Source organism: Azolla caroliniana, unplaced genomic scaffold (assembly GCF_043228905.1).
Source record: "Azolla caroliniana isolate FFs.n. ecotype wild unplaced genomic scaffold, voAzoCaro1.0.p SCAF_18, whole genome shotgun sequence".
NCBI classification, from domain to species: domain Eukaryota; kingdom Viridiplantae; phylum Streptophyta; class Polypodiopsida; order Salviniales; family Salviniaceae; genus Azolla; species Azolla caroliniana.
Genome location: NW_028230453.1, coordinates 3,555,094 through 3,576,771, shown reverse-complemented (window position 1 = coordinate 3,576,771; position 21,678 = coordinate 3,555,094). Strand labels below are relative to the sequence as shown.

Below are 21,678 nucleotides of genomic sequence, written 5' to 3'. Positions count from 1 at the left end.
AGCCCGGCCACTTGGCTAAGCCATTATATATGATCATTTGGTGTCGGCTTCCAAGTTCAAGCAGATGATGGCCAAAGCTTGTGGCATCTGCACCTGGATCCTTTGATGTACGCGTTATGTCTAAGTCTAAAGGGTCGACATTCACCATTTTGAGGTTTCTATCCATCTGAAATATTGTGCATTGTCGGGATTGGGTTCTCGCATTTAAATCTCCTACAAGGAAGACTTCCCCTTGAGAAGAATATCGGATTATGTCATCCAATAAAGGTTCGTATGGAGAAAGCCCATGTTGCGTTCCTTCATCAACTATACTCGTCTCTCCAACCATATTATACCGGGATCCTTTTGGGGGGAAGTAACGCACGACGATAAATATCGCATGGTCCTTACTAGTGAGGACTATCACCCACATAAAACGGGCTTCTAGGTCTTTCTTTAGTATTTCTATCCTATTATGTATCTCTCTCCGAAATAGTATCGCAACCCCTTCATACCCTCTAGTAGTATGTCGACGTGAGGTTTGTCTAAAGACAAATTCCCAACGAAAACCGTCAACTCGTGGCAGTCCTCGATTTGGGCTCAGATGTGTTTCTACTAAAAAAAAGTATGCCATATACCTTCAAAATCTCCTCTAGACGGCCAGGGTGTGTCCAAAGTGCACCGTTACAGTTCCATAAAAGTCATCCTAAGTTTATTGTTTCACATGGGCCACACGCCGTCAATTGGCAACGCGATCATTTATTATGACACGTTCGTCTCGGTAAAAAGCAGGATGCCCCTCTTTATGAGCTTGTATGACTCGTGGCATACAAGTTTTACGATGCTCAATTTGCATCTTGGTTAAGTCTTCATCGAGGTAGATAGGGACCAATGACTGAACCAATGAATTATGTATATGGTGTGGTTGTGAACCACCCATGTGAGTACTTGTGTCCAAAGGACTCAAGACTTCAGATTGAGTAGCAAACTCCATATCCCAGATGATTTCGGTGAATCGTGAGTGCTTGTGCTCGGAGGACTCTGGATCGAGTAGCAAACTCCCGATGATTTCGGCGAATGGTGCGCTGAATGAAATTGGTCCTCTATGAACACGTAAACTCGAAATGTTTCTGGTCGAACGGAGAGTGAAGCTTCACGTCATATGTGTGATGCTCGGACTCGTTGAACCTGTCTAAGGGGAAACCCTGCCTACATGTTGCCCCCATGAGTTCCTTCATAATGTAACATCCGCAATATACTCGATCCCTTGCCTTCGATAATATCTAGCTTTTGATTGGGATTCCAACGTCAGTATATTGTTTGGCTTTAATCTCGACATCGAATATAGATCATGTTATTGCGCCTGGTATTATGAACTTCGATGTCTCGTGGGATTGAGGAAGTATGGGTTCTACCATGGACAATAAAACTACCAACTCAATGCATTGTCCATTGCATAGTTACATCGTGTTTGTGCTACTTGATGTAATCAAGCCTTGCTTTAGAAGCCAACCAATTATACATCATGTAGGAAATGGGTCAATGAAACAAAGTGATGTAATTACAAGGTTAATAATTTCATTTTAGGCAAATATGCCACTTTTCTAAGATGGGCATACAGTGATATCTCAATAAAACTCTAGATTGATATCGTCCTTGAGATGAGTGTAAACAAGCATAACAAAAATGATGTTTTCCAAATTCCCATACTAAATTTCTCGAGCCAAATCTTGCACAACATTCATGTCACAAAGGGAAATTTGAAACACTTGCAAGTACCAACCAAAGTCTAATTGGATGCATCTAAATTTTAATGAACTATTGCAATTTTCAAATCTACATATGTGCACAAAAAGCAAACATAAAATGTATTGAATTTCGTCCCAAGCAAGTTTAAGTTGTGAGGAGGTTTTCTTGGTAACATGATTTATATTTGGCAAACTCATTGAATTTCACTAGATATATATGTACATATATGATATAGAGATACATGGAACCATTACTGAAACACGAGCACCCATTCAATGTATTCTTTCACTTGTATGATTGCACAAAAAAGGTATTTTTTGTATGGAATCTAAGTGAATGTTTCAATAAATTGCTTTCTATGGGGGACTTAGCCTATTTGTATTACAATTGTGTAAATTAATTGATTATAAATTGCCACGATTTTACAATGGGATTAGTTAAAATAACAACACTCACATCATTGGTGAAGTTGATCAAGTAATTAATGCACGAGCGGAACTACATTAATTGATTTATTGATAACATTCTAGAGATAATAATTGAATGAAAGGACATAATGCATCGTAAACATATTAGTGTATCAATATTTACAAATGAAACCGAACAAAACAATATGATGTGCAAAACATGATTATGATGGCCATTCTCAGAAGTTGTAGGTTTTGTTTTGCTTTGTTGTTTGATGCCAAGTAGCTACCACTTGCATTTTTTAACAAAAATAAAAACTACACCTTAGTTTCCATTACCAATCTAATAAGCATATACAAAGCATACAATCTAGTGGCTACCACTTGCATTGAATCTACACATGTCGTTATAATAAAAAATCCAACAAGATGATAAAAATCGTCGTTTGTTTTAAAACCAACAAAACCAAGGGGAATGAACGGTAACACAGGAACACCAAGCCCTTGGGATTGAGTTTACCAAGGGTGTTGCTAAGCGAAAACGTGGCATACGCAATTTGAATCAGTGCCTAATCAATCAGATTTATGGCCTCAATCATATTTCATGTAATACCAAAATGTCACTTAGTCACCTCGATTTGACTATATGCTTTGTCCAGGAATATTATTCAAGGTTTCAAGCCTTCTATTCGAAATATCAAAGCATTTGATTACACGCATCAACAAGATAATCCAAATTCAAACAATTAAGCCTCCAAACGTTATGCATCTAGGTATTTAGAGAGATTAAGTCATTCTTACTTCAAATAGGCAATAAATCACACATCTTTAATAAGGAAGCAGATCTAGATTGATCGAACCAACTTTTTATGGTTGTATGTTTTGATCGAGGTCGTACTTTAATATTTTTGAAAATATGAAGAATAATTTTGTTCCAATGGAAGCTCAATGTGGACATATGCATCAAAAGAAGAAGAAGAAGAAGAAGCGAGAGCACGTAAGTTGTCACGGGAGCTTCAAAGAAGCTCCCATGGATGGATGGGTGGATGGTTCCATGAAGGGATGGATGATTGCATAGATGCTTGTCAGCTAGAGAAGTTCACATGGATGGATGGATGGTCCAATAGAACGGATTATTAGGTGGAATGGATGGTACCATTGAGATATGGATGTTTGGATGGATGCTTGTCAACTAGAGAAGCTCCCATGGATGGATGGATGGTCCCATGGAGGAATGGATATTTGAATGGATGCTTGTCAACACGAGAAGCTCCCTACATGGATGGATGGAATAAAGAGTGAAGGTGTGAGGATGCTCATGGATGCAAGGAAAAATTTATTCAAACTATATTTTTTGCATGGATGCAAGTCTTACTTGGATTGTTAATCAATCAACCTACTCATTATGTTGAATATTTTAGGCAAAGGTTATTATGGAACCCGTTTTTTACTACATCGACAAGTTTAGTGTTGGGTTCTAGACAATGGTTGGCATGGGGAAAAATTGCAAAAGGTCATGCAAATTCAATCAAGTCTTGGTAGGGTTTTTTTATCGTGTTCATGGGAGGAACAAAAGCAAGTACTAGCTAGGATGCATGGAGGATAAATAATGTATCGGCAAACTCAAGAAGCTATTGATAGAGCCGCCATACCATACATTAACTCACCTCATATGGGTACTCTTGACTGTAAAGGGATATCTAGAGGATAAAACCTTTCGTCTTTTTTATGTGGATAATGCAAGTCAATTGTCTCCATTGCAAGAAGTGGTAATTGATTATCCTTGTGTTATGGAACACAATATAAGGATAATAGGATACGCTAATTGCAAATGGTATATTTATCCATTGATAGAGGACATAAAGTCACATTGGAAGTTGTGGGTGTTAATAACATTTGTTCATATTTGCAAGGAAAACAATTGACTATTAGTGGGTAAAAACCCATTTATTGGTAAAAACTTTAATTTTTTCGAATATTCTATGCAATTGAGAAGAGATATTATGTCGGGTAGACAATATGTTTTACCAGCTGCAACATCGACATGGTATTACTCCAAAGTTTCTTGATAAGTTATGGGTTAACATATGGGAAAGAAAACAACCACGACAAATACTTAATGTGCAGTGGTTACTTGTGCATTGACCTTGGCTATTGGCACATGGTTGCATAAGAAGGGCGTAGCCTCTAGTTATGACCATTGTCATTTGCAAGCTGAAACTCATAAACATTGTCTATGGGACTACCGCAAGTCTTAATCAGTATAGAAACGCCTCCTAATAATACTTTCCAACTAATTTCCCCCATTGGTATTCACATGGGGCATGGTGGTTGGGACATCGCTTGTCTACTATGTTTTTCACCATAATGTTGAATCTATAGACCATAGTTTTAACATTGATTCCAAAATATTTTGTTTACTTCCATTAGTGTCCATGCAATCTTTAGGAGAGAAGGAAGGACATGTAACAATTATGGGAGTTATTGAGTAGTACCACTACGTATTACATTTGGAAGGCTTATTGGTCTCTCATTTCCATCAACCTAGAGCCTCACAAGTCCCAAGTTGAAATGGTACATAATATTTGGTCACACATGGTGCATACTTTTAAAGGACAATGGGATTGTCTTATTGGAGATTTTGAAGATAAAATTGCTAAACATAATGAGCTTCTTACTTTGTGGAAAACTACTCCACTTATGTCCTCGAAGGATGATAATCCTGTTTGGCACTTTCGGCCACCGAGATGGTTGTTCCCTCTAGGAATTGACAATGGTTCGGTTTTGGCTTAACCGGTTTGGAAGTTTTCGAATTTGAATCGAACCGTTTAAGGCTTAATCGGTTTGGTCTAGCAAAATGCATACACGATGCTTTGCCTAAGCTAGAGAACTCCGCTCGTACCCTCCTCTTCCATGGAAATGAAACGAATTGACCTTATCCACCAACCATTTTCTCCCTCAAACCAACTTTCATAAGGAGGGCGCCACTTCGGTTTGAATTGACCTTTGCTAAATTGGTTTGAGGGAGAAAATGGTTGGTGCAAAGGTCAATTTAGTTCATTTCCATGGAAGAGGAGGGTATGAGCGGAGTTATCTGGCCTAAGCAAAGCATCAAACATACGTTTCGCTATCCAAAACCGGTTAAGCCTAAACTAGTTTAGGTACTGGTTTGGCTAAATTGATTAAGCATTAACCGTTTTGGCCCTAATGAGTTTGATTCGGCTTGAGCCTTGCCAAACCGAGCTCAAACCGATTTGGGAAGGTCAAGTGTAAACCGAACCTCCAAACCGTTTAATAACGGTTTGACGGCTCGGTTTAGGCTTGAACTGAGCAGTTGCCAACTAAAAGCCTTCCCTCCGCGAATCACTTGGGAATCGAAAGAATGTAAATTGCTTAGACTCATGAATGGATATCCTTATAGAAAAAATAAAAATAAAAATAAAAATAATTAAAAAAAAGAAGAAGATAAAAAAAGATAAAAGATAAAAGATAATAAATAATAAATAATAAATAAAACGAAAAAAAAAGCAGAGCCGAATTCTGCATGCAAAAAGACGGGCTGTTTTCTGTCAATTACTGCTGCATCTCCTCCGATCAAATCTATGAAGCTTTTTTTTGCCTTCTCCTTCTTCGAATAGTGGCACCGGCTGGCTGTTCCTGTGCTTCTGCTCTACCAATCACAACATAAAGCCGCTCTCACAAGATCACACACAAACACATTCAGAGGTATGGTTCATGCGATAATCCTTTTGATTTCTCATTCATCGAGATACTTTCCACTGCTATATCATTCGAACATTAGTACGTTGGGTGTGATTGAGTTTCTGATTCACGAAGCAGTAAATTGTGATTCCGAAATTTTGTTTTCTGCCTCCCATCATCCTCAACTTATCTTCTTCTCTCCTCGATGGAGAAAAAAAAAGTAGTTTTGTTTGTGTAAGCTGCTTTACCTGCCTCAATAAGTCTGATCCATGACTAGAAGGATTCACACATACACACACACACACACACACACACACACACACACACACACACACACACAGAACGGATCAGAATGGGATTAGAACTGAATTAATCTCTTATTTATAATTTCACATGATGATGCACAAGTAGGGATCGAGAATCTGTTATTCACATGCAGATTATATTCTTTTAGGATATGATATTCGAGCCTTATGAAATCTGGCGTTTCAAATCTTGTTCTTCAGTCTAGTGCATCATGACAACGGAAGGACACTAGTTCTACACTGGAAGGATCGAGTATGTACTAATTAATTTGATCAACTGCGAACAAAAGTGAAAGAGAAAAAAAAAGAATCGAGAGAACTTCCGGCTTGTTTGTTAGAACTTTGACCTTGTTACTACAATTATTCAAGTGAGCTATGCCTTCTGAAATCCTTTCCATCCAGCCTGATGAGTTGACGTTCCCTTGTAAGTTTGTTCTTATCATTATTCATGAAAGTATGTGTTTCTGTGAAGAGATTTGGTTCATGTATCCATTTTCCTTGAATTGTTTCTGATGAATTGGTCTGCCTGTTTTTGTTTTATGTGGCACAGTTGAGTTGAGAAAGGAAATACCATGCTCTGTGCAGCTTGTGAATCTGACGGATAATCGTGTTGCTTTTAAGGCACATTACTTCTCCTTCACTCTCTCTCTCTCTCTCTCTGTAATTTGTATTTTAGTTTCTGAAACTTAAAAAAACTGTTGGCAGAGGTTAGGGCTACCGTCTGTCAATAAATGTAGATTTAGGGTTTTTATGTAGCTACTAATTTATTTATATTAGTTTATGTTTACCATTTTGCGGTCTTATCAACATAAGTTAGTGTTCGTATTTTACATAGTTTGCAACCTATTCACATAAGTTAGAATTTGACAGTTTTGGACTTCTTGGGCAATAGATAAGAACAGATTGAGAATATATTGTAACCTCAGTTTGTAACCTATTCACATAAGTTAGCATATGACAGTTTTGGACTTATTGGGAAATAGATAAGAACTGATTGAGAATGTATTGTAACCTCATATGGTTCTTTGAATTGGTTTCCTTTAATTGTTTATTGCATTTTATTTGCAATATATAACTTTTGAATCATCTGCCTGTACAATTGTTATATACAATATGGAACAGTACTGTAGTCCTGTCGATTAGTAGATTTCATCTTTTCTTCAGTGACCTGATTATCCTTTTCTCTACCTTTGATTTTTATTGTGTTATTGCAAAAAAATATCGATTTTGGCCATCCTCTTAAGGTCAAAACAACATCACCAAAGAAGTATACCGTTCGGCCAAATGCCAGTATCATTTCACCTAGAGCCTCAATTATTGTCACAGGTGAAGGTTTCTTCATGGCTTAAATAGTCTGCATAGCATCATCTCTAATTTAGCTTCAATATGCTATATATTTTCTTCCATAGTTTTACTTTCATATTTATTCGACTATGGATTCGATATGGTAATACATAGGTGAAGAATCCTTTTTGAGTTAAATCACTTGCATAACATTGCCTTCATGTAGCTTCAATGTTTCTTTCATATCATTGCCTGTATTTAGCTTAAATATGTAAAACATTTCATTCCATGTCAGTGCTTTTCCTTAGCTACATAATCTTCTTATAAGCAATAACACAGTATTACGATATGTTTCAGTCGCAATGCAAGAGCAATTTGAGGCACCCACTGATATGCATTGTAAAGATAAGTTCCTTATCCAGAGTGTGGTGCTTCCAGTAGGTGATACAGATTACAAAGAAGTTCACCAAGATATGGTGAGTTTTTGTTCAAGAAAAAGACTAGATTCTAAGTGGGTCAGAGAGCTAGTTGATTTGGTCTTCTTATGTTTCTTGCACATTTATTTTGCCAAAAATGTACGTTACTTTTACTTCTGAATTGGTGTTCCATCCAGAAATATTATCTTTTTGATATCAAACTAATTTAAACATCTTTCTTTTGAGATCACAAATAATGTAATACAGGCTGGGAAGATAGATTTGTCATCTCAATTTTGGTTTAAAATTTTGGTTTTCTGATGTGCTTGGGACATGTAAAAAAGTTCAATATATGTCCTGGGAAGGAAGTCTTCGAAAGAAAATTGAAGGTTGTGTATGTATCCAGACTTCAATCACCATGTTTCATGTCGGAGTCACAAGAGGTAGGCATTTCACCACAACTCTCAACGTTTATACAAAACACTTCTGAGGCTGTAAGCTTGTATGGACAAGTTTCTAAAGTATGGAAGGATTTGTGTTGTCATTGAATTAATCAGGATTCGTATGGACAGGCAAATGATTTTGTTGATTGGAAGGAGAAAATTGCAGAGGTTAGTTCATACTTTCATGTTATAAACATCACATGTTTGTGACAAAAAAAAAGGCATTACGATTGTTGTATAAATTATTACTAAAATACTTATAGATTCATGAAGTTACCTGGTTGAAATTGAAAAATTCAAGTATAATCAACACATTTTTTTCACTAGTACAAAGATTCTGTTGCCATTTTGGTAGTGCTGTAAAAGAAAGAATGCTTTCATTCTTTGATTTAAAACCTTTCAAGGGTTGGGTTTATTTTGGACAGGCACAAGCACAACTTGCAAGGTTGATCCAGGAAAAGAAAGCTGCTGTAGAGAGGAATCAAAAGCTCCAAGCAGAGATACAGGTTTTGTAAAAGATTGAATATTCTTGACCTTTTGTACTAGTTTTGCTAAGAAATATAAAATGAAAACTGATATTTATACTCGGTTCTTCTTGTTGTGGCCAAGTAGAGCATTAAAGCCAGAAGAGATAGAGGGAAAGGCAGAATGGCTTATCAGCTAGCTGAACGACACACTGGATTTTCCTTCGTGTTTCTCTTACTCGTTGCCGTGGTTGGGATTTTAGTTGGGTATTTGTCACATTCTTGAGGTATATATATATATGTTTTAAGTTCCCAAAACTGCAGAATCAGTATTAAATGGGCCAGTTGAGATGCTAAATCTTCCAATTTTTCATAGCAGAACTTGTATTGGCAGCCTGATAGACTGGAATATTTCGAAAAGCTATATAAATGTTGCAAAAATTTGAAGCTTCATATAGAAATTGGGATCCTTCTTCCAAGGATTAATTGAGGGTCCCATGCAAAGATGCTTTGATATTCTAAATTATTAAAGAAAACAAAAGGGAGGTTATGTAGGGAGTTGACATTTTGAAGGTTAATAGGAGTTGTGATTTGCTCGAACATTAATGTGAGTTGGGTTACAAGCATTTTCATATCCAAGAAGAGGGGTTTTGGCGTTTTGAATATTCCCTAGTTTGTGCTCAAAAAATTGAAGTTTTGTAGAAGCATGGGATTTGTTTCAAGGACTAAAACGAGTTGGGCTTCTTGCATTTTCTGTTGTTAGAATAATCCTGATTGTGTAAGCTCAAAAACTTGAAGTTTTATTGAAGCGCAGAGATTTGTTTCGAGTATAATGAGCTAGGTTTCCATTCCTACATTTTTATGTTGGGAGGATGCTTTGAGATTTTGAATAATGTGTCATTTAGAGTTTTTTTCTCATGGATTAATTGATCGATGGATCTGAAATTCTCCTTGCTTAAAATACATAGCAAAGGAAGTACATAGAGCATGTAGGGACATGGTTTTGGCACAATTGATTATGTTTGATTTGCTAAGTGAAGTATCCGAATTTAAAAACTCCTTTTATTTTTTAAGTCATTGTAATTTTGTGTGATTTGTGAGGACATCATTTTCTTGGTATAATGTTTATATAAGTTCGGAAGAATAAATTTACCATTGCAAATAAGAGTGTAAGATTTTACACAGTAGATTTGAAAGTGGTAAATATTAACTAGGAATATTTTATTCTTACTTTGTTTATGATAAAATAAATATATTCAATAACTTATATGACCAAACGTTAACATTTATAACCTTCAACCCAAATGTACCCTTTGTGGAAGATGTAACATGAATCAACTAGTTTTTTGTTCATATGACAAATCTCTTTCCTAGCATCAACATTCAAAAGAAAATAGACAAAGTTATGATGCCCACAAAAAAGTTCTAGCCAATTGAGAGGATAGGAACAACACTTGAGAGGAAAAACCATACCTCACTTGGGGAAAGCATTTGCAAATAGAAGCATTGACATAGCCTATGAAAGGCATGATTGTAGAATCCCTAGAACCCACCGATGACCAAACGAACATATTGAACCCACATATAACCAAACTAACTATATCGATTTCTTGTATAAAAATGGTACACAGAGAGAGGGATTCCATCGACACAAACCAAAGACAAAAAAATGGGTGGGGGGCAACTCTAGGAGAACTTAAGAGGAGAAGTGAAAAATCAAGAGCTAGATGATGAAACCAAAAGAATTAGACAACCAAATATGTTGAGAATCCCACGAGCAAATACAAATCGGTTCAGAGATTGAACATGTGTTTAAAGGTTGCTAATATATCCATCGAATATGTGGAATCAAAATGCAAGGCACGAATGACAAACAGGGAAACTTAAAAGGATAGACCCAGAGAATCCCACCCCCACTAGCCCAAGTAAAACACCAATATAATTTCACGTCTTGAGAGGTTTTCGAGACATTAGAGTATCATGGCTGGAAAATCACAAAAAGAGAAAGGAATGGGATATATATATATATATATAAGCTATTGCGTGAGGAATTGATTGCCTTGTATCGCTACCACTGAACGCAAAAAAAAATATAAATCATTCCTGGGTTGATTTGTGTTTGTAAATAACCCAATCAATCGGGAAATGATTGGCCGGCCAGCTGCCCAACACTCGCTTCCGAAAAGAAGTTGACGGACATCATGGCTTTCTTCTCTTACTATTTCTTTTTTGTGGTAGGTTAGGTTTAGGGCATAGTACGTAATATACTCGAATGCATTGGAAAACATTCGTTTCCATACGAATGCATATATTTATCAAAACATTCTTATGTTTTTTTTTGAAACACTTTTTACCTTAACTTTCTCACCTTAAATTTGTTTTTTTTTACCTTATAATATATAATGAATACAAAAGTATATGGTATTTACCATACGTCGAGGGTGTTTTTACCATTCTCGAGTGGTTGAAACATACGCGAATGTGAGAATGCACGTATGGTTCATACGATGGTTTAGGGTTTGTTTTTCGACACAGGCACAGATACAGACATACAGAATCACATACTCAGGCTCATGCTCAGGCTCATGCTCAGGTACAGATACAGACACAGATTCACGGACTCAGACTCGGACACAGAAGGGGGGAAGAGGGGGGGAGAGAGAGAGGTATGAACTCTCGCTTATGCTTCCATGTCGCTCGCTCTGCTTTGTTTCGCAGACGCCTCCGCGTCTGCGAAACCTCGCCTCGCCTCTTCTCCAGCGATGGTGAGATCTCATTTTAATATATTCTAACAATATGTTCTCTCCTCTCTTTCTTTTTCTGAAAAATGTTATTCATGTTATTCATGTGCTTCAGCATCTCGCCATTCATGGCTTTCTGAAGAAACACTGAGAGTCCTGAACAGTAGAGCTCTTGCAATCGAATCTCGGCATGCAGGTTTGACCAAAGCTAGCTTGCAGGTATGGACAATAATACCTAGTTGCAAATATTGCCTTTCGTCCTTGTTCTTTTTCTGTATTAATAATATCAGTATTATCTGTAATTCCATGCGCGTAGTTTCAAATAGCGCAAAATATATGCAAGGGGATATATTGACACAAAAAAACAATGGTCCGAGAATTGATTTGATTTGTTACTTTCATCATATACCCCAACGACCCTCCTCAAATTGTTGCTATTTATGAAGTGTTGTATAGTAGAACCACCAAATGTGTCATTGCTTTCTAGAATGGGACCACCCATCACTAGAACTACCAATATTAGATTTGACCGATACGTGTCTCTTTGTTTGTGTGTTGTCTTATATGCCGTAGATTAGTCTATATGCATGTGATTGTGAAGCATGAAATGTCACATTGTAGTGTTGTGACTGGTGGTTCACATTATCATTTATAGTGGGATCTAAACCTACACCAGGCTAAACAACAGTTATATATATCTATACTTGAATAATGAGATTGTCACAAAGAGATTTAGTATGCTGTATTTAGTTTCTTCTTGGTCATGATGTGTCTTTCCTAAGTTGTTAACAAGGAATGGACCGTATATTGCTTATGAGAGTACTAATAAAAGTCACGCTCTCATTTAAGAACGAAGCCATTTTTTTTTAATAGGTATGTATAATTATATCCTAATATCAAAATACAGAATAGTGAAAAGTACTTGTTGAGGAGAAGGAACAAATGATTGTAAGATGAAGTCAAACTTTACAATTGCCTCCTAATTTCATCGAGTACAAGCTTATGTGAAACTACCCTCATGAGAAATTGATAGTCCATTCCTTGATTAAAATAGCTAACTGCATGGTAAAAACCCAAACATATTGTGAAACATAAAATCAAATACAGAACAATATGAATTATTGTCATTGGACCTTCATTTTATGATGTCGAGAGTAAGGTACATGAAAGTTTCTCAGATATGTATATTCATTAAATCACTTTCATATATAAACATTTTTTGACGATTTATAGTAGCTATGCTTGTAGGAGAGTGATGATGATTGGGTTTAAATAGGATTGGCTAAGGAAACTGTTGAGAAATAGGCCAGAGAACAATCTATCAAGAGAGAGCGTGGAAAGTTAAAATAAAAATCTGCAACCATTGATTGTCTGAACTCTTTTTATTTCCTGACAAGCGTTCGTCAGCAAGACAAAACTTATTTTCCTGTAGTGGCAAACTGTTTTCTCTATGTAATACATGGGTAACTCGATGATAGTTTATCTTGGAACAGATTGTGCTTGTAAGTATCTGTATTTTTTCCGCATATTTTCTTCAATTATATCCATTATTATTTTTTCTTTTTGTATCGGTTTCTCGTTGTTCCTCATTTTTGTATTTATAATTAAAATATTGCCGTAGCCTTGTAAGATATGAAAGTTTTCATTAATGGTGTAGCATTAAATTTCGAACTGTTTGAAATGTGCAATATAGAAACTACTAGATGTGAACAATCTTTGTCCGAACATTGTTCAAGACACAACTTAGCTATTGGTCCCAGGACCATTGCATCAAGCTGAAAGATTCCTGTTTGTTTGAAGGCAGCCAGATGCAACGCCAGATGAGATCACAAAATTAAATAAAGAGCTTGGCAAATTGGAAGAGCTTATCCATTACATCTCAAGATTGAGGGAGAAGCAAAAGGTATCCTATTTTTTGTGTATTTCTTTCTGCTATTTATAGGCCATCTTTGCTGAATTATATGTGGATAATATATGTAAATCAGGAGATCCAAGGTCTTAGAGAGATTTTAAAGGAATCCAGAGATGACTTGGACATGTGTAAGATGGCTAATGAAGAGCTTGAATCTGCAGTTGAAGAAGAGAAAGAAATACAGCAAGAACTTCTTTTAAAGATGCTTCCAAAGGATGAAGCTGACAGCAGAAATTGCATTCTTGAGGTCAGAGCAGGTGAAATGGCTGATTTTACTACTATCTTTGATTATGCTGTATCAACATTTTCTTTACCTTTTAAATTGATCCACAGTCAAAGAATTTTGGGGATATTTACATATAGTTAAAGCTTTTACCTGCTGGAAGATTTCAATTTGCAATATCCTATAGCCTTCTAATGCATAAATGATATATTGATTCTAGTCGATATCTTTGAAATCAGGTACTGGTGGAGAAGAGGCATCCTTGTTTGCAATGGATCTTTTTAAAATGTTTGGTTCCTTCCTTGTCAGAACGCCTCATTATACTCCATATTTTTCCATGTATCTTAATGGTTGATTGGTCCACTTCAAATTACAGGTATGAGGCTTATGCACACAACAAATCATGGAAGTTCGAGGTGATTGATATTACAGAGACAAGTCTGCGGGGATACAAGGTGGAATCCTAATTCTAGAAGCAGTACCTTTTTGCTCTAGTTTGTGCTTGTAACTATTTGGAGAATCATGCATTTCATATTAGGTTGGATTTTTGTTTTCAAAGTGACAATAATTCTGGATTCTCAGTATCCTATGGATGAGTGCTTCCTGCTGGGTCAGTCAGTGTCTGAGCACGACTTTTTATGAGTACAAACCCACATGCAAAGGGATGAAGTAATCCTATGAATGGGCCATTGTGTGATCACCACTCTTCAACTATCCTCAGCAGTTGTTCACCATTCACTCCAAAGGTTGTGGTAATGTTTCATAATCGAAAGTATCAGGTGATTCCGGTGTGATATTGGCTCAGATGCAAGTTACTGAGGGTCTATGACCGGTGGATGAGTCGGAGATCTTTATCTTTTGCTTGAACTGCATGTGCTATGTCATGTGTGTAGGATGGATTCTAGAAGGTCTGTAACAATTGTTGTGGAGCTTTTGAGAACTATTTGCTTAAAATGCATTTTATGAACTTCAAAGCGTCAACCGAATCAAGAAACGGAAAGTTCTCCACAGAGAACTGAGCTAGTTCATGGCTCTTTATGGCATCAATTGTGCTCTTTTAAAAAAACGCTCAACTACCACCCAAATGACATTGTGTAAAAAGTCCATTGGAATGATGATCCACTTTGGGAATTAGTAAAGGAGTGTAACCAGGTGCAAATTTAAGTAATCACATCAAGTTTGAGGCATTAAACATAGCTAGATATCCTTCTCTTGTGTTCTCTTTTGATTATGTAATTTTATGATTTGTTGATCTTCTGCAGTCTTGATATGCTGGTATTTGGTTCCACCACTAATGCCGTACTGTATTCCAGAATCTGGAACATAGGTGTTAGTATAAGTAGCTAATGCCCAATGAATGGAATCAGTGCCAATGGAACCGCGTCTGGAAATATTAACCCATTCTATTCTCCATTGAATAGATGGACTGAGCCAAGCTTCTTGTGCTCAACCCCTTTCAGTAGTCTAGTAGAATGCTCTTCAACCTGAGTGTAGTCCTCAATGGACTGTATTGAATTATCCAGTGAAGTTTAGCAATTTCAGCTGGTGTGTGTAGAATGGTCCAGGACAACACAACATGCATATCTCAAGATCAATGTGGGCTCTCCACAAGGTTAGTGTTCTGAGTACAGTATAGCTCGGTATGAAAGAATTTCTTTGAAACTTCTTTGCATATAACATCTGGAAAGATGTCAGGTGGGCCAAGGATATTGCAAGCCCTCATCAAGAGCCCTGTTATAGGGAAGTTTATTGTTAAGGAACATGGTCATTCTATTTTCTATCTATATGCAAAAAAGCTCATTTTGCAAAAAAGCTTATTATTTTCCATCAGGAGATCATCATTGTGAGAATAATCAGAATATTTGTTTGTTCATCATTTATTAGTAGTCTTGGTAATATTTATTGTGAGTTTTTCTTTAGGAAGCAAGTGCTTCTATTACTGGCACTGGTGCATATGGGAAGCTGAAATTTGAGAGTGGAGTACACAGAGTTCAGGTAACCATCTCATTTTAAGTTAGGAATCCAATTTTGGGAGATGGATGAATGGTTTATCTGAATTACTCGGTATTATTTGCAGCGTGTCCCAATTACTGAAAAGAGTGGGCGTGTTCATACTAGTGCTGCCTCTGTTGTTATTCTACCTCAAGCAAATGAGGTTACATCTAGTTGAACTCCTACGTATTTTGTCTAAATACTTCTATATACTGAAGTTGACTCTTGATTAGAGCTAGAACTTTTGCAGGTTGATGTGCAAATACGTAACGAAGACTTGCGTATTGATACATACAGGGCTGGAGGAGCAGGAGGACAACATGTCAATACCACCAGTAGTGCTGTGCGAATCACCCACATTCCCAGTGGGGTAGTAGTTTCTATTCAAGATGAGAGATCCCAGCATCAGGTAATATAATGACAATATAGTTTTGTTTTATGCTTGTTCTCCATTACATTGAGTCGCTAAAGAGATTGAAGTAATGCCAGAATAAGGCTAGGGCAATGAGCATCTTACGAGCTCGAATATTTGAAGCAGAGAGAAGAAGAATAAATGCTAGCATGTCTGAAATACGGCAGCTTCAGGTACCAATTCACATTCATGTTTCAGATCTTCCTCAAGTTCCTCTTTTTTATCTTATCGTTAAATTGATCTAGGATATTGTCTTCCATTTGCTTAGATGGGTAGTGGAGACAGATCCGAACGCATCCGAACCTACAATTTTCCACAAGGTCGAGTGACTGATCATCGTGCTGGTATTACAACACACTCAATAGAGCGGTTTATGCAAGGAGATGGGCTAGATACATTCATAGATGCTCTCTTATCCAAAGAGGAAATGCAGGGACTTGCATCTTTGGCCATGGAAAGAACTTGAACATTGAAACCAAATTAGCAATCATGTTGTTAATTACAAATTGATGGTCACATACCTTCCATTTCTATAAATCCTGCTTGATAAGGATATTTATTAAACATAGCTCAGTAGTGTCTTTCTTTTTGTCAGAAGCATAGTTCAGGTTCGTGTAATCATAGGTGCTTTTATTGAAAAGATGAAAGATAATATGCCATAATTTGGGGAAGGATGGGGAAGTTCCATAACTTAATCACTTGTCAGGTTCAAATCTAGGCCCTTTAAATGTTTTCTATATTATCCTACTGCAGATATCTGCCCTTGAACATGACACAAATAAAATGAGTAGAGGTACTATAGGATTCGGATTCTGCAGGACATTCTTTTCCTACTTCAATTTGAAACAAAGTTAAAAAATTCTGATCCAGGTCATGAAGCTACTATAAACCACTGAAATTTTAAAGTCAGATGAAACATTTACTTCAGCAATATGTTTGTTCACCAATAGTGGTGGTTGGATAGGTCTCACATGGGTATGAAATTACATGACGCTAGCTTGTAAACCATTAATTCATTGCTTTTATATTGTGAAACTGAACCCTAAGCCTGTTTTGTCATAATGCTGATGGTAATGATGATGTTTCATTTCTCTACAACACACATAATGTATGTGATGGTATGAAACCATTGAGTAAAGTCCATTTACATGAGATATGTTTCTATTGCCAATGGTGATGACATACATTGACAATGGTTATCTGAAGCTTGCTGAAATTTTTCAAAGGAACTAAGCAAGATTAGTTTATAAGCAACACACTTATAAGTGAGATTGGTTATCTTTCTTTTTATAATCATTTTCAAACATAGACATGGCCAACTTGATAATCTCTTCTTTCTCCATGAAGAAATTTTTAAAATAACAAATAGCTGTCTTAAAAATGATTAATGTTTGAACATATGCATTGCCATATTTAAGATATCTTAATTTTGATCCATGTTAGGAACTTTGTTCTCTCGCAACTCATGCATAAAAAAGGAGTAAATTGTAAGTTTGCACCAAAATTGACAACAAAAACATTGTGTAAAGGCTCCATTTGAACAAGCAAAGTTGTTACCCAAGGCACTCGTTGGTCTTATTCCTCATGTACCCATTAGAGACAGAGATTGTCATACTCTTGGCCACTACCCTACTCTTACAACCCTTACTAAGGCATGAATATCCTGAGCGATAGTTTCATTGATGAACCTTGTAGAACTCTTAACCTTAGCTTAGAGGCTTGGATAGTACTTTGTAAGTTACTTTGTATCACAAGTGTTATGCACTCTCCTTTCTTCAATGGAAGGTGTGGCACTTGAACTTATACCCTTGCTTTTGTCAAGTTCAACTATCATGCTATTCTCCCCAACTAAGATGCATAACGCCTCAAATGTTCCTATTCTTAGCACAATTTAGGTCGAGCATTGTTGCATGTCTCTTTAGTGGGTGTTCGTTCACCTTCCAATGTAGCCAAGGTGGTGATACAAGTCTTCGAACCACCACCCCTCAAGATCATATTCCAATTTATGATCTTAGATATTTGGGAGGCTCTTCACCTACCTACACATGGAAGGGATCAACTTCCATGCTCAATACAATCGGTCCTATGGGTCAATATTGGCCTCTCTATGGACGCTAGATATATCTAAAATATCTACGCCCGATCCACGCAATAGAGTTGGTAAAACTCTAACGTGTCACTACATGCTCAACATCAACTCTTAAATTGACAAAGAAGAGTTGAACCACATCCTAGTCGAGGTTTGGATGCCCCACCACCATCCATTAGGACACCTCACCTTTTGGCACACCTAGTTCCCTATGCTTGAGTTTGGAGCGTTTGGTCTAATGAATACTACAAAGTGCCCTTGGTCTCAAAGACTTACTTTTGGCCTTGTTTGAAACATTGAACCACCACAAGTGCTAACAAATACCGACACCAAAGTTAGAGAACAAAATCCCTCAATGCATAGTTGGTTGGCACAAACTTATAGATGCTCAAAATCCAGTCGTAGACAACTCTAATAGACTTGAGCAAGACATTACTTAATTACATGCCTAGCTCACCACAACGTAGGGCTCAACATAGCCAACTATAACACTTTGCAATTAAGAATGTTGCTGCACTCTTGCATCTTTGGCCTAACAATGCCACATGCTCTCCTCCCAATCAATTACATGCTTCATCACTTGCTCATTGAAGGTTGGCAACTCCATACTCGCACAGAGGCCCTCATGTACAACTCTAGGAGGCTCAGTAGGCTAACACGCTCCATCTTGCACTTCATGTACTATCTTGGAATTAATGTCACAAACATTGTGGAGTTTGAAAGCTTACCCTCCTAAAACCATTTACACCACGTACCACCTCACAACCCACTTCTTCCAACATTTCTACGTCAGCAATTTCTATGATGGTTGGTTTGAGCACTTTAGGTTGACTAAAACTCTACACTTAGATATGGAGAAAAGGGAGAAAGGGGAGTGACCGACACATTTCCTTGGTGACCATTATGTCACACCCATTTCTTGGTAATGCGATATGTTTGGTCTACCAATCCTCCTCGTGTACATCTATCATTTCTATCTAGAACTTAGTGTTGAGAAATAGGTCAACATTGTTTATATCCCTAGTTGTATGAGCTCATTGTGCACATAAGCTCAAAGTGTACCCTTTCGAGGAGTGAGAATAAGAAATTGGGTCCATGTTGTTGCCAAATCTCCTTGAACCTCGATGTACTTAACCACCTTGGAACCTCTCATTCTTTGTTTGTTGAGGTGCCAACATTAAACCCAAAAGTGGTAATAGGTCAATGAGTGGTGAGCTAGTGGTGAAAGCAATGACCTTTGGGTATTTAACTAAATCATTGCTTTTGTCACTAGCTCACCTCATCCACCTACCGTTGCTGAGATGTGGTGTGTGCAAAGGAGGAAAATGCCAAAAACCTAAGTTGGATAATAGGTTCAAGGTTTTGTTCCAAAAACATAATATCAAGATTGAAAAGAAAATGACAACAAAACAAAAACAAATGAAAGTAGCTCAAGTGGTGGAAGCTATTGACTTGAACAATGAGGATAAGAGTTTAAACCCCTTGATGGCAATAGGAGGGTCAATAGTGAATTTGTGATACATGTAATATGGGAAATTGGTAATTAAGAAAAAACTCTTTTGTGAAAGTCAAAGTGTTGACTTGTTTGACAAGTTTTAATTTTTGGTGAGAGGACTCTTGACAATCATAAAAGGAGGGAGAGAGCACATAACCAGGGATGGCCATTTTGGGATTCATGACCACGGTTTTGTTGAAATTTAGTTTAATACAAGGTAGCAAATCATGAGGGCATGTAGGAGGCCAATAATTACAAAGCCAACATGGTTGTTGATTGTAGGGAAGCCTTCTAGGTCATTTATACCTAGGGTGCTTCCTTCCTTGGCCCTTTGGACCTATGCACATAAATACATACACACATACATATGTGTGTGCACGCGCGCGCGCGCACACACACACACACACACACACACACACACACACACACACACACACACACACACACACACACACACACACACACACACACACACACACACACACACACACACACACACACACACACACACACACACACGTGTACTTACACATATACATGCACACACATACGTGACATGTGTGTGTGTATGTATGTATATATGTATACACATATATATTCACAAACTTGAAAATTCATATGCATATACAAATACATATAGATATTGTGAAATGCACATAAGAGATCAAAACCAACCTACTTAGCTTCTTACTTTGTGCTCAATTTATAGTCGATACAAAGCTACCCATTTGGGTTAACTTAGCTACATGCATGCTAAAAAGGGTGTGCTAAAAGGGTGGCACACAGGAACACATGCACACCACATTTCCCCCTTGAGAGAAACAAGAGACTTAGGAGCAGGAGTAGTAGGAGCAAGAATAGGAACAGGAACAGGAACAAGAACAAGAGCAGTGGCTTGTCGAAGGAGGGGGAGTATTTGGACGATTCTAGTGGGAGGTGAGGGTCACGCCCATAGAGTGCTTGAAAAGGGATGATTCGTGTTGACGAATGTACGAATGTATTGTAGGCATGGGTGACGAAATGCAAGATTTGATCCCATGTTTTGTGGTGTGGATCGATGTAAGCGGCAATCTCCTTCTTGAGGGTTTTGTTGAGGCGTCCAATGAGGCCATTTGTCTGAGGATGGTATGGGAACATAAACACCTGCTGGACACTCAATTGAGCTGCAATGATGTTGCGAACATCCTTGTGGAATTGGCGGCCCTGATTAGATAATAGTGGGACGGGGCTAGTGACGAAAAATGAGTTAGCAATTGGCGGATAGAGATCAATCGCTCTCGTGGACTGAGGACCACTTAGGCTTGGTTGAGGTGGGGGATAGGAGGGGTATTGTGTAGGAGGGGGATCGGGGGAGTTCGTGGGACAAGAAGTTGGTGGGCAATGAAATCAATTGTAGCTCGATGCTTGAGGAACCAATCACAACCTCAGGCGAGGAGGAAGAGTTGGTGGGGCACTACATAAAAGTGGTGTGAGAAAGTGAGATTCACTAAGGTGACGGTGCAACGGGCTTGCGTGTGAGAGGTATAGATGTTGGTGATCGCCAAAAAGGACTTGGATGGAGGGAGTAGTGGATGGAGGGAGGCCTAATTGGTGAACTAAGGCGGTGCTAATGGAAGAGATATTACTACTAGAGACTAACAAGAAATGTTACTAAAAGTATATGGATAGGTATATCACAATTGTGGGCGTAATTAACTGGAAATGTTTTGTCACCTTTTCAATGGGTTTTCATTGAAGGTGATAGAGTTTTACCATCCCCATAATATAAGTTTGTCTTTGATTATTTGCGGTATTTGGGCATGTGGTATATTTGGAACTTGCGGAATGGTTTCTTATTTGATGGGCTTTCTGGAGTATCTCAACAGATATGTAGGATAAGGGGAAAGTTGATTTGGAAATTTTCACAATTATGTTGTATGGGAACGTTGTCGCCTTGTATTGCAGCACCTTAGAAGGTTGTCCTTGCCACATCGCTACCTTTGACGTAGTTTTGTGTCGCTTTGTATTGCAGCACCTTAGAAGGCTGTCCTTGCCACATCACTACCTTTGACGTAGTTTTGATAGA

The 21,678-nt window shown here is 37.6% G+C and overlaps 2 protein-coding genes across 2 annotated transcripts; both read left to right on the top strand.

Moving 5' to 3' along the window:
- Positions 1–5,743: 5,743 nt before the first annotated feature.
- On the top strand, positions 5,744–9,356 carry LOC147852121 (vesicle-associated protein 1-2-like). The gene is made up of 10 exons (XM_087334183.1): positions 5,744–5,861; positions 6,292–6,566; positions 6,693–6,763; positions 7,387–7,468; positions 7,784–7,902; positions 8,187–8,285; positions 8,400–8,453; positions 8,711–8,791; positions 8,898–9,036; positions 9,129–9,356. The coding sequence occupies exons 2-9, from the start codon at positions 6,518–6,520 to the stop codon at positions 9,033–9,035; spliced, it is 693 nt and encodes a 230-aa protein (XP_087190309.1). The 5' UTR covers positions 5,744–5,861; positions 6,292–6,517; the 3' UTR covers position 9,036; positions 9,129–9,356.
- A 2,013-nt stretch (positions 9,357–11,369) lies between these two features.
- LOC147852120 (Peptide chain release factor 1) lies at positions 11,370–16,597 on the top strand. The gene is made up of 11 exons (XM_087334270.1): positions 11,370–11,514; positions 11,606–11,709; positions 13,295–13,393; positions 13,476–13,659; positions 13,865–13,913; positions 14,002–14,080; positions 15,546–15,620; positions 15,703–15,780; positions 15,868–16,026; positions 16,107–16,202; positions 16,298–16,597. The coding sequence occupies exons 1-11, from the start codon at positions 11,418–11,420 to the stop codon at positions 16,493–16,495; spliced, it is 1,218 nt and encodes a 405-aa protein (XP_087190396.1). The 5' UTR covers positions 11,370–11,417; the 3' UTR covers positions 16,496–16,597.
- The last annotated feature ends 5,081 nt before the right edge of the window (positions 16,598–21,678 follow it).

What these genes read in the sequence shown, in the direction of transcription:
- LOC147852121 (XM_087334183.1), top strand. Translation starts at nt 6,518, where the DNA reads ATGCCTTCTGAAATCCTTTCCATCCAGCCTGATGAGTTGACGTTCCCT. An exon ending in AAGAAGTTCACCAAGATATG is followed by an intron (nt 7,903 to 8,186) that starts GTGAGTTTTTGT and finishes CATGTAAAAAAG; the next exon opens with TTCAATATATGTCCTGGGAA. An exon ending in TCATGTCGGAGTCACAAGAG is followed by an intron (nt 8,286 to 8,399) that starts GTAGGCATTTCA and finishes TGAATTAATCAG; the next exon opens with GATTCGTATGGACAGGCAAA.
- LOC147852120 (XM_087334270.1), top strand. Translation starts at nt 11,418, where the DNA reads ATGAACTCTCGCTTATGCTTCCATGTCGCTCGCTCTGCTTTGTTTCGC. An exon ending in TCGCCTCTTCTCCAGCGATG is followed by an intron (nt 11,515 to 11,605) that starts GTGAGATCTCAT and finishes CATGTGCTTCAG; the next exon opens with CATCTCGCCATTCATGGCTT. An exon ending in CAAGTCTGCGGGGATACAAG is followed by an intron (nt 14,081 to 15,545) that starts GTGGAATCCTAA and finishes GTTTTTCTTTAG; the next exon opens with GAAGCAAGTGCTTCTATTAC.